Source organism: Leptopilina heterotoma, unplaced genomic scaffold, assembly GCF_015476425.1.
Source record: "Leptopilina heterotoma isolate Lh14 unplaced genomic scaffold, ASM1547642v1 Lhet_144, whole genome shotgun sequence".
Lineage (NCBI taxonomy): Eukaryota > Metazoa > Arthropoda > Insecta > Hymenoptera > Figitidae > Leptopilina > Leptopilina heterotoma.
This window is the reverse complement of record NW_025110862.1, coordinates 435,086-448,874: the sequence shown is the minus strand read 5'-3', so window position 1 is coordinate 448,874 and position 13,789 is coordinate 435,086. Positions and strand designations below refer to the sequence as shown.

The following is a 13,789-nucleotide window of genomic DNA, read 5'->3' as shown; positions in this document are numbered from 1 at the left end:
TAAAATAGTTTTTATAGAAGATTTTTTCGGTATAGGTGGGCAATTTCATATTACAGGTTACTGTTACCGACATTTACCGACTGTTTGAAAGAACACTGTTAATGCCTTTTAAAAAATAACAAATTGTAGATTTCTGTTATCAACATTTATCGACTTTGTATAATATAAGTGATATCGGTTTCTCTCCTTAGAAAGTGACTTTTTTTATTTAACAGATTTCTGTTACCAACATTTACCGACTGTTTAGATTAACATTGTTCATTTCTTTTGAAAATTTCAAACGGAAGATTCCTGTTATCAACATTTATCGACTCTGCTTTATTTAAGTATGACGCTGGTTTGTCTCCGCAAAAAGTTAATCAATTTCATAATACAGATTTCTGTTACCGACATTTACCGACTGTTGAGATTGACACCGTTGACTGCCTTTGAAAATTCTAATTCGAAGATTCATGTTAACAAACTTTTATCGACTTCGTTTTATTTAAGCTTTCTTGCATTTCAATACTATCGGTAAATGCCGATTACAGGAATCTGTAATTTATTCAAAAATAATTTCTCAATGTCCAAATTTATTAAACTTATTTAAACATTTTAATTCCAAAGTTTTAAATTACAATATTCAGAAGACGATTTACGTAAACAATATAAATTGGAAAATGTTTTGCTCAACTTTAGATTAAACTTTGTAGAATTTATTTTGAGGAGAAAATAAAAATAAAAAGTCACTTGAATTTATAAGATTAAGCACCTATATATACGTATATATATATTTACTGTAATAAAGAATAAAAATACTCTAATCAACAAACTTTTAACTTTTTTTTTACATTATTCAGTGGTTTCAAGGGACAAAATTACGATTTTTTAATATTAAAACATTAAAAGAGAAACCATTATTTTAATTTTTTTTCTAATATTCTTCCAAGTGAATGAAACAAGTCAAATATTCATATATATTTTAATTGTAATGATAATAAGGGGAAAAAAATAATACTCGACATTCATTTTAATTATTCATTGCGTTGGAAAAAATTTGTATATATCTGGAAATTTTTAAAATAAAAATAAGAGAGATTAAAATAAAAAAAAAATTTGTAATTAATTACAATTCCCTCATAAGGGAATTTCGCGATAGTACTGCGACCTATATATTTTGTAGAGTGTATAAATTTTTTTTTCGACTCTTTTTTTTTATTCACTGAATTTTACTGATGAATTGTGCAATTATACATGAATTATGGCAAAGAAAAGTACACGGCCTTTTGGTAAGTTCTTTTTTTTATATAATAATCGCGTTTATGCAAATACATTTTTTTATTGACTTTAGAAGCGAGGCGCTTGGCTTGATCTACGTTTTTGATCGGTTGGGTAATGAAGCGGGTGAGAGAAGGGGTTTTCAGGAGAAGGAGAAGGAAGAGGGGGGGGGGGGTTAGAAGCAATCAGAATTGCAGCTTGATTCAGGTTGTTGAGACTCCAACGAGCACTCCATTTATCAAAGCTACACTCTCACCAACAGATCGCGTGAATGGTTATTTCCAACGAGAAAGCAAAATATCCCTTTTTTCCGCCTCATTTTTTTTTATTTTCACTTTTATCATTATTCCATCGCAATTTAATTTATTTTCACTTATTTCCAGTTATTTGCTTTTTATTAATTTTTATTTTCAAACTTGATTACTATTTTTTTTCAGTAAGGATATAAATAATGGAAAAAAATTGTCGGTAAATATCGACAGGTTGATAATTTACCGGCTGTCGATAATAATTACTGTCGATTTGAGAATATAAATTTGATAACATTTATTATAGATCGGTGGCAAGAAGTTTTGGTAATGGAAAAATTCGAGGTGTTATCGACTGTTGGTAATTATCGATAGTTATTAATAGTTACGATCAAGTATGGATTACATTGAAGGGGAATGAAAGAATTAAAATCAGATACATTTACAGTCGGTAAATATCGATAATAGGAATTTGCAATTTGGAAAATTTTTAAATTGCATTTCTAGAAATTATTATCTTGAAAATTACAAGTTTCTTTAGTTGGTAAATAGTCGGTAACAAAACTGTAATAAAATTTTTTACATCCAGTCCTTAGGACTTTGTGTATTAACAATTTATTTTGTAGGTAAATGGTATCTAAGTATCGGTAACGAAAATCTGTTATATTCAATTATCAAAAGATAATGAGAATACAATGAGTAAAAATGGGCAGAGTCGACAAATGTCGATAACAGAAATCTACAATAAAAACTTTTATATCCAGTCCTTGCTTAGTGGCCAAAAGGCTAAATTGCCATTTTGCTAAACCACGCACAGCAAAACTGTTTTACCGACTGAGTGTTTCGAACCTAACCTCTTACTGTGTAAAATTTTAATTTAGCGAAATGGCAATTTAGTCTTTTGGCCACCAAGCCCTTAGGAATTTGTATATCAATCATTTCTTTTGTAGGCGAACGAGCGATAAATGTCGGTAACAGGAATCTGAAATATTTCATTACCAAATATAATAAAATAATAAATATATAAAAACCGGAAGAGTCGATAAATGTCGGTAACAGAAATCTACAATTTGAAATTGTTTTTAAAGGTTGTATTTCCACTAGTTGGTACCTGGAATGTTCAAGATTTTTGCTATAAGTAATCAGTCGGTAATGTCGGTAACAGAAGTCTGCATGAAATAAGTTTCATTTCAAGTCCTTAGAACTTTGTGTATTAATACTGTCATTAGTAGGTAAATGGGGGTAACAGAAATCTGTAATATTTATTCTTTAAAAGGAATAAGATAATACTAATAAGAATAGAAAATGTTGATAAATGTCGGTAATCGGCATCTAGAATTTGAAATTCTTTTTTAAAGTTTTATTTCTACTCGTTAGTACCTTAAACGTCCTCAAAACTTTGTATTGAAAGTTTTTTTGTATGCTAATGGTCAGTGAAGTGGATAACAGAAATCTGTAATATTTAATTACCAATTTAATAAGTAAAAGCAGGAATGGTCGATAAATATCGGTAACAGAAATCTACAATTTGAAATTATTTTTAAAAGTTGTATTTTCACTCGTTAGTTCTTAAGACTGTGTATTAAAATTTTCTTTTGAAGGGAAACGGGTTAAATAATAATAGTAATAAATAAAAACAGGAAGTGTCGGTAAATGTCGATAACAGAAATCTTTTTTATATTTTTTTAGGACTTTGTATTAAAAAATTCTTTTGTAGGTAAATGGGCAGTAATGTCGATAACAGAAATCTGTAATATTTAATTATCAAAAAGTAATAAGATAATAATAAATAAAATAAAAAATGGTCGATAACTGTCGGTAACAGAAATCTGCAATTTGAAATTGTTTTTAGAAGTTGTATTTAGTGGAAATGTTAGTGGAACGTTAAAGACTGTTTTTATAAGTAAACAGTCGGTAAATGTTGGTAATAGAAATCTGCAATATTAAATTATTAATGAAACTATAATTCTTTAAATTTTTTTCGTTAATGTTACTTTTAATTAATTTATTTTTTTAATTACTATTTTTTTTTAATAAGATCCTTTTGGCGAATAGAATTTTTAAACGTCTTTAGGCAATGGTTTCTCATAATCAGAAGACGGGGTCTCTTAATAGGGTATAAATTTCATGAAGGTGAAAGATTCGACCAAGCGTATTCTCTGATAAATCTCGATGAGAAAATTGATTATCGACAGGGAGTCCTCTCGACAGTAACCAGGGTTCTATATATTAAGCCAATTTGGCCAAACCGCAAAAGCGCTTTCTCTAGAAACTCCCTAACCCCTCTTATTCTACTCTTTCTCTCTCTCTCTCTCTCTCTCTCTCTCTCTCTCTCTTTCTCTCTATATTTATCTATCTCTCTTTTCCTCTTCTTTAGTTTCTCTTTCTAACCAAACCCTTTAACCTTTTTTTCCACTAGAACGCCATCTGTGCCTGTTATATTTCCCTTCAGAAAAAGTCTTTTCTCTGATAAAATGTCTTTAGCTTCACTTTCATTCATTCTCGCACAGAAAGATAATTTTTTTTCTTATAGGAAAAAAAAGATAACTTTTCTTTTAATCTTATTTTTTGTCTCGACAATGATAAATTAAATTCGATTTCAAAGAAGGGTTTCTGAAATTATTTTTCCTGTTGGGAAAAAATTAATAAAATTATATTGAAAATAAAATAATTTTACTATTTTTTTTCTCAAGTAATTTCGATATTTCTTTTTTCAATTTACTTTTTAATAAAATTTTTCTTCTTTTTTTTCTTCTTTTGTAAATCTAAATGTCAGAAATTGTTCGCCGGATTGAGTAGGGTTCAAAAGCACGATATTTCACTTGAAGGGAACTGAAGTGTTCTCTACCCACTCCAAACTCATCTATACCGGGGCCACTGAAAATTTATGCTAAACAGAGATTTTGAAATACGGCATTGCTCGGGTAAAATGGAACGGTACTTGTTTGCATCTTACCCCGCAGTAAATTATTATCTAACTCATGTTAATAAATTTTAAAGTTTTCTTCTATTTTTTTGGGGGGGGGGATAAAAAAATTGTTATTTATTTATCAAATGGAATTTATAAATTTTTATAAATATACGAAAATAAAGTGAACATTGTCAACGATATAATAGTTTCACGAATATAATTTTGATTTAATTTTACTAATGAGATTAATAAATACAATGATTTTCACGCACTATTGAAAATAAATTTATTACTTAATAAATAATTATAAATTTAATTAGATACATTATTCCTTATACATACAATTAACAGAAATTTAATTAAAGGAAATATTATTAATTATTAAATTTAATTATCGTAGCTGGTAATTTATATTTAGAAACAATTTTCCAAATTCTACGATATTATATCTCTTGAAATAAAAATCATTCAATTTTTTTTAATTATGTAGATAAATTTTATTCAATTGTTTCAAGTTGAGACATATAATTATATGCAAAGTTATACGAAAACTTTTTTCCGCTTGTGAAAAGAGAGGCAGAGAGAGAGAGAGATCGCATTATTAAAGGAGAAAAAGAAAATGGGAACTAAATAATAAATCCCCTTACAGTAAATGTTGGGAAATTATATTTCGGGGTGGACATAAGTAAGACTTAAAAATGAAAAATTTCCTTAGTTGGTGTGGTGAAAAAAATAAAAGTATAAATGAAATAGCTTTGAAGTTTCTACATAATTCTTTGAGAGTTGGAAAAGAAGTTTTAGCGAAAAGCCTATTTAGTTACTCGGTGAGTCATCGAGAATTATAGATATAGCTGTGCTTGTTAATATCACTCTAGGTGATTTATTTTTGCTTTCGGTAATTATATCCTATTAGGGTAATAAATTATGTCTAAAGTATGTACGGAACTTTAAGGGGTAAAATTCATGACTTTAGTATTTTTCCTGAAGAGATATATTTTCATTTTATTCCCTTTGTACTAATACACTTTTTTCCTTTTAAATTCTAAATTTTTAATTAAAAATAAATTTAATATTTATTCATTTAGACAGAAGGAAATGGTGCGATAAAAATCTATGTCGTATTACAGATTTTTGTTACCGACACTTACCAACTGCCTAATATTAATGGTCTTAACCCCTACTTATCAAACATTAAAATCTAGAAGGTGTCGATAACAATAAAGGTTTTGAATTTTTAATTAAAAAAGTACACAAAATATTGACAGTTATATTTTTTAAAAAACAATCCCAAATTGCAGATTCCGCTTATCAACGATTATCAATATCGTTTTACAATCAGACTATTGTCAAAAATTACAGATTCCGTTTATTAACGATTATCGACATATTTTTACAATTATTGTCGGTAAAAGACGATTACAGAAATCTGTAATATCAATTATATGAATAATTTGAAATACCACTTACTTTATTAACTAAAGAAGCAGATTTATGTCACAGATATTTACCGACTTCTCCGATTGTTTTGGTTACATACTAAGTGTTGTCGATAAATGTCGATAACAGAAATCTATAAACTAAAATAGTTTAAAAATACAATATAATATACTTAAAACTGCCGAAAAATATCAATAATTAACAAAGTCGGTAAATGCCGGTAACAGGAATCTGTAATTTTTTAATATCTTCAAAAATACATTACTTCTTTATAAGAGTTTTTATCCTAAGTACATCAATGATTCAAAATCTTAAAGAACTAAAGAAGGAGATGTTTAATATTTTTAAAAGAAAATTACTGTTTTTATGATCGACTCAAAAGTGTCGATAAATCTTGATAATAAAAAAATCGATAAATGTCGGTAATAGGAATCGGTAGTTTAAATGTCTTCAACAACAAATTACTCTTTCGTTAGCATTTGACTGCGACATTTGACTTCGGGTAACAGAATTCTGTAATTTTAAATATTTTTATAGGTAATTAGGATAGTCGGTAAACGTCGGTAACAGGAATCTGTAAATGAAAAATTTTAACATAATATATTTCGGTCTATCGCTAAGTGTCGATATTATAAAAGTCAGTAGATGTCGGTAGGAGGAATCTGCATTAAATAAGTTTGCATTTCAAGTTCTTAGGACTTTGTATAGGAATTATTTCTTTTGTAGGTAAATAAGCGGTAAATGTCGGTAACAGAAATCTACAATTTGAAATTATTTTTAAATGTTGTATTTACATTAGTTTGTACCTTGAACGTTAAAGATTTTTATTATATGTAATTAGTCGGTAAATGTCGGTAACAGAACTCTGCTATAAATAATTTTGCCTTTAAGTCCTTAAGACTTTGTATTTAAAGTTCCTTTTGTAGGTGAATTACTGAAAATTAATAAGATAATAATTATTCAAACCAGGAAATGTCGATAAATGTCGGTAACAAAACTCTGCAATAAATAAGTTGCATTTCATAACCTCAGGACTTTGTGTATTAAAATTTTTTTTTAGGTTAATGGGCGGTAATGTTTACAACAGAAATCTGTAATATTTATTTGTCAAAAAATAATAGAATAATAAAAGTAATAAAAACCATTTAAAGAGTCGATAAATGTCGGTAACAGAATTCTACAATTTGAAATTGTTTTTAAAGGTTGTAGTTCCACTTGTTAGTAATTTGAACGTTAAAGGTTCGTTTTATAAGTGTCTAAAAAATATGTTGTCGATAATTGCCGATAATTATAAAAGTTTGTAGATGTCGGTAACAAGAATTTGTAGATCAAAATATTTAAATTTTGAACTAAACTTATATTTGCTTATTATGTCAATAATTAACAAAGTTGGTAAATATCGATAACAGGAATCTGTAGTTTTAAATATTTAAAAGAACTAATTATTTTTAGTTTTTTTTGCATTTATATTCGCAATTATACCACTAATTTAAAAAACAATTGGTTTTTAGATGTAAAGGAGCTGTTTCCTGTAAACGATACCTAATGTCTGTTTAATTTAATCATTTATGTATTAAACATAGCACTGTTGATAAGTGTCAATAAATAAAACGTCGGTAAATGTCGGTAAGAGGAAACTGTAAATAAAAATATTTTAAAACGTCAAAATTGATACGATTTTTACATAGAGATTCAATAGAAAAATCACATTGGTTTTAACATCACCTTAAAAATAAGTACAATATACTTAAAATTGACATCAAGTGTCGATAATGAAATCTACTCGGTAAATACAGAATTCTATAACTTATGATAAATGAAAATAGTCTGTTCTCTTCTATATTTCATGCTGCATTCAATTTTCCACATCAATTTCGTATAATTCCATTGTCATATATAAACCGAGATGGAAAATTTTAGCAAACGCTGTAATTATTATATTTCGAAGTAAGCAATATTACATAAATGAAATGCTGATCGTTTTGTGGTTAAAGTTTATGCGAAGCAATTTATAAAGTGTGGTATTGGGAATATGTGGGAGGGGGGGGGTTAAAAGGGTGGTTGTTGGGAAACAGATAAGCAGGCGCAAAGTAGGGAAAATTGTACGTCGTCGTCGTGTTCAGATGTAAAACAGTTGATTGGCTTCGATCGATCGATATTATTGAAACGATGTTATTCGCGGGTGTTTTCCCTTCTCCGCAAATTCGAATCGGTTTGCAGATTGTATATTTGCCATTCCTACGTTTCTCGACAGACAGTCAACACATAGTTACTACATACCCTTTCACTAAATTCAAATTGGATTTTACAACGTGGCATTCGCCCCAATGTTGAAATTTCCCTTGATTAACATTAGAATTGTAAAAAGGAAAAAAGAAAATAAATTTTTTTTTCATCCTACTACTACTCTGAAAAAATTCAGTTGACCGGAATAATTTTTAGTTGCAACAGTATTAAATTGTTCTTTCCCTCTGTAATTTTTTTTTGTAAAAGGCAATTTTATTCGTATGGGGTGAAAAAAATGTCGTCCACAAGTTAACATAGGGACCACACATTTTTTTTATGGAATTAAGATAATCTTCTTAAATTTGAAAAGGGTAAATTTTTTTTTCTCTTGAAACTTATTAGACTATTGTTGGTAAAAGCCGATTAGAAAAATCTGTAATTTCATTTATACTTTTAGCCAAACATTTTGGCACTTTTAAAAGAAATCCTAAATTACAGATTCCGTTTATCAACGATTACCGACGTCGTTTTTCAAATAGAATTGTCGGTAAAAGCCGATTACAGAAATCTGTAATTTCAGTTCGACTAATAATTCGAAATTTCATTTACTTTAATAACTGAATAAGAATATTCATATTACTGGGTTAACCGACTTTTCCGATTTTTTCGATTACGTACTAAGTGCTACTGATAAATGTCGATAACAAAAATCTTTTTTATTTTTCAGGACTTTTTGTATTAAAAATTTCTTTTGTGTGTAAAGGGACGGTAAATGTCGATAATAGAAATCTGTAGTATTTAATTACTAAAAATAAGATAATAATCAATAAAAACAGGGAATGTCGATAAATGTCGGTAACAGAACTCTGCATAAATAAGTTGCGTTTAATGTCCTTTGAACTTCATGTATTTAAATTTTCATTTGTAGGGGAACGGGTGGTAAATCTCGGTTAAGAAATCTAATATTCAATTGTCAAAAAATAATAGAATAATGTTTTATAAAAATAGAAAGAGTCGATAAATGTCGATAATTTTTTAAAAATCGATAAATGCCAACAGTAGGAATGTATTAATCGAAATAATATTAAAATCAAGTAAACTACATTGAAAACTGCCGATAACTATCGATAATTAACAAAGTCGGTAAATGCCGGTAACAGGAATCTGCATTTTTAATTATCTTCAAAAACAAATTCAGTTAACTGGAATAATTTTTAGTTGCGACCGTATTAAATTGTTCTTTCTCTCTGTTTTTCTTGTAAAAGAGGATTTTTTTTGTATAGGGTAAAAAAATTATTTATGATAAAAATACCTCTAACGGCCCCTTCGTCGTCAATCTGAAGCTTCATTGAATTTGCTCTCCTTGAAAATCTTAGTGTATGCCACATATCATCATTGAGTCCTTGCCCCGCAATCAGTGTCTGCAAAAGAAAATTTATTTATTATAAATATTATTTCGACTAATGGAATTTTATTTAAATCTTTTTTGACAATTAATTTAGGTTTGAAAAATAAAATGTCTCTTTAAGTATACTCTTAATTTCTATATCGTTAAAAGTTGTCTAATTTTTTTTATATTAAAATAGTTACAGACATATTTTAATTAAAATATACTTGTAAAAATTTTGTTTGGGGAAAAAATGTTTTTTAAATAAGTAGATGCAATTTTTTTTACACATATATACATATCTAAACAAGCACTGCTATAGTGCTTGAAAATTTGCGATGAAAACGAGAAAAATTTTTATAAAATCAACCAAATTAAAAAGTAAACCATCAGAATGTCCATTTCATGAGAGGTTTCCGTTGGCCCTTCAACATTTAATTTCTGCTTTTTATTCGTGAACATTTTTTTTTATTTTTTTAGTTATTCCAGTCCAGAAACTCAAACTAAATCAGTGCCATCTAAATGCCAGCTACATGCCTCCAATGAAAAATTCAATGAAGTTTCTCTTGAGGGCCAATAAAATTCAAACGAATTGACTGACATAGAAAGCATTTTCAATCAAGTCGTACGTTTGGTTTTATTCCCTCCCCACTATTTTTTCCCCCTTTTTTATATATTATTTTTATAAAACCATAACTGAAACGTGTTTTAAAGTCTTTTACATATTTTCTAAAAAAAACAAAAAGGATTGCTTATTTTTTTTCTTTTTTTTCATGAAATTTGCGTATCTTGGAAATATAAAAATTTATATTTTTCCCTCTTTTCACTCTGTGAATGGAAATGTGGGTACATAAAATTGGTTTCTCGTTCTTTGAATTCTTTTTACTTGAATATAATTTTAATATTGTAAAGAAATTTATTTATGAAAGCATTTTTGAATATTTTTTTAAAAATAACGTTTTTGAAATATTTGAGAATAAAATTTTTCACTTTCCTCATTTGTGATACTTGAAAATTGTATAATTAGGGTACATTTTCTTGAAATTTAAATTTACAATAGAATATTAAAAAAATTTTAACTTTACTTTTAAAAAAAGATTATATTAAAAAATCTTTTATTTTAAAAGTTTTAATTTTATTTAACTGTCATTTTACCGTCAATATCATTGTCGGTAGGTGTCGGTTACAGAGATCTGTAATTGCAAGTACACTAATCGTTTGAAATACAATTGAATTTATTAACTAATGAAGCAGATTCCTGTTACCGATATTTACCGACTTTGTCGATTTTAAGATACGTGCTATTCTTGGTACTGCCAAAAAATATCGATAACGTAAAAAGAAGTCGGTAACATGAATCTGTAATGTAATGTTTTATAATTTCTGTTATCGATTTTCAAACAGACTATTGTCGGTAAATGTCGATTACAGAAATCTGTAATTGCCGTTGTAATAATTTAAAATACAATTGATTTGATAAACTAAAAAGCAGATTCCTGTTACCGACATTTACCGACTTGTTTATTTTCATCGATTACTGTACTTAGCACTGCTGATAAATGTTGGTAATTTAAAAAGAAGTCGGTACATTGCGGTAACAGGAATCTGTAGCATAAAATACATATTTGTTCAGAAAATATTTAATAGAAATATTTATTATAATATTAATTTATTATCTGTAAAATATTTTTTCTTTTTTTTACTGCACTTTGCAGAACAAAAATCACTGTTTTGTTCTCCAGAAACAAAAGTATTATTTCTTTTACAGTTTAGTAACATGTTTTGTGAATTAAATTTTAAAAGTTAAAAATTTGCATCCATTGTTTATGGCTATAAATCTTATTCAACACTATCGAATATATAAACTAAAAACGTTTGCGGCCAACAATAATATCACGTGTCACGTGACATTTGACAGACGTTTGTCACATAAAGTTACCCCCTATGTCACCGATATCGCACATTTATCCTCCATTTTATCACTCTGTTTAAAATCCCTTGCCAAACTGAAAACAAACGATTCTCCGTTTTTTTTTCTGCATAGTAGTAAAATAAAACGAGACATTAGTTTTTTACCCATGAATTTCACGGTCTTTTTTGGATGTTGTTTTTTTTAAAAAAAGAAAAAAAAACATTTGCTGATAACGCTGTTCAGATTTATTTTGTGAAAATTTGTTTATCAGTTCGACAAATATAACAATATTTACAAGAATTTTTTTTTTTCATAAATAAATCGTTTCTCTTTTTTCTATATCGTTTAAAATATATTTGATTTTTCGTGTTCGTTTTATTTTATTGAATTGTCATTTATTTTATTTTTTGACGTATTTATTTTCACGTTGATTTTTTTTAGCAACGAGGGAAATTTGATTTCCACTCTGGAGAAGTTAATTTTACTTCGAACTGATTTATTTAGTTTAAACATTAATTTAGTTTATTTAAAATTTATTTACTTAATTTAAAATTTATTAACAATTATTTTTGCGAATGTACGTTAGTTATTAATTTATTTATTAGTTACGATAAATTTTTTAATACTTTTGGCTTTTTTTTATCATTAATCCATGGATTATAAGGTTAAAGTTTATAATCTGATATGTATCCTTAAATCAAAAAACAATAATTCTTTTTTTAATTCAAACGCCATTGTAATTGTTTGCAGGATATTACATTTCCTTTTATTATGTTAACTGATGCTTGTGAATCTATTAAATCTTCCTCTGTTATCAGTTCTTCCGCCTATAGATTGTTAGTTCGCACATTCTCGATAAATGAAAATTGATTTCCGAATAATAACCATGAATTTCTTCCACGGTCTAGAAATTACAATTCCTAATTTTTAAAATTAAATTTTACTTTTCTTTTTTTTAGTGATTATTATTACTAAAAAGTAAATAATATATTTTCTTTAAATGATTGGGTGGCGTTTGTACGTATTGCGAACGTGTAAATAGGGTTGCCTACCGCCAGGCGCACAGTGGGTACAAAATACGCCTTTTTGGCCTCAGGAAGAATAATTATTTTCAATTTTGAGAATGTTCGATAACGATAATAGAGAAAAGGGGAGAAAGTGAATAGATTTTGTGTTTGTTACAACCTTATCAGGAAGTGAGCCATGAATTCTCGAGTGGGTATATCCTTGGTACTAGTTTTCGATCGATTTCCGTCGTCCGTGTTTGGTCGAGCGAATAAATTTTTGAATATACCTCTCTATAACCGATTTGGTAATCGCAAAGCTTCCAGTCGGTCGGGCAATAAATCTCCGCGCGATTTCCCAGGACAGTGGCGTTGTTGTGAAGGTACGAGAGAGAGATTCCGTTTCGCTCATTAGTTCCCACATAATGCCGATTTGTTAACCATGCCAAACTAGACGATCTATTATTTCTGCTACTGTAAGTTCTAATCAAATTTTCATCCTTAATAGTCAGGATTTCTTGAAAATTGACCAAGCACATGCGCTCAAATTAAGTCAATAGAAGAAAAACTGACCCAGAAAGTAATTCAAATGAATTAACATTTTGTTTTATTATTGTAAGGAACTGTATTATAAAAGGTGACAACCCTTGCCAAATTCGACAGTTTAGGAAATGCCATCAAGGGAACTTAGTCCAGAAGTCGTCAGCTAATTAGCTACCTGTGTTTTTCGTGTCAGTCCATCAACTGCCATCAAGTCATCTAGTTGTGTACTGTCATCGAGTTTCTCCTTCGACTCCAGTCCAGAAAATCTTTTCAAGTACCAAGTGCATTCTTCGAGTCTCGTCCTAGTCAAATTCATTCAAGGAGATAATTTCTACTGCGAGGTACATTTCTATTTTTCTAAGGACTGCATTACCTCGACATCAACGTCAAATCAATAATTCGGTCACTCCTAGACCGAGGGGTGTTTTATCTATTTTACATCGACACCTGGACCCCGAACCTTTCACTTTGGCTGGGCCGAAAACAATTTGAGGGAAATCTACTGCATTCTCTGTTTCCGATAGAAAAAATCATTTACTCGACCTCACACTGAAGCTTGTTGGGTCTACGACTCTAAGAATAATTTTCAAAGGGAATTAACTAATACCTTTGGTCCCCATTTCAATTTTTGATTGATTCCACAAAGTTCGAATTTTGCTTCAGTGTTCCTGAAGACATCTGGATCTATTCCTTCTCTCTGATTCTAATTGTAAAGGATTCAAATATAAACTTTAAGACATTCAATTTTAAGTTCCTCTTTCTTAAAATCTGCCCCTTTAGATCATTCCACCTTCCTGTAAATAAATCAGGTTTAAATCACCGATCCTGGACGTTAATAAATAATTCTAGGATATGTTGGTTTTC

At 28.6% G+C, this 13,789-nt stretch overlaps 1 protein-coding gene across 10 annotated transcripts in view; it reads right to left on the bottom strand.

The window, feature by feature from the left end:
• The window catches only part of LOC122498227 (neurexin-1), a 413,730-nt gene that overhangs the window by 79,525 nt on the left and 320,416 nt on the right, over positions 1–13,789 (bottom strand). For all 10 annotated transcript variants that reach the window (XM_043605873.1, XM_043605868.1, XM_043605865.1 and 7 more), the window contains one exon: positions 9,392–9,500. In XM_043605873.1, coding sequence (XP_043461808.1) covers positions 9,392–9,500 — 109 coding nt within the window. The remainder of the gene's footprint in view (positions 1–9,391; positions 9,501–13,789) is intronic.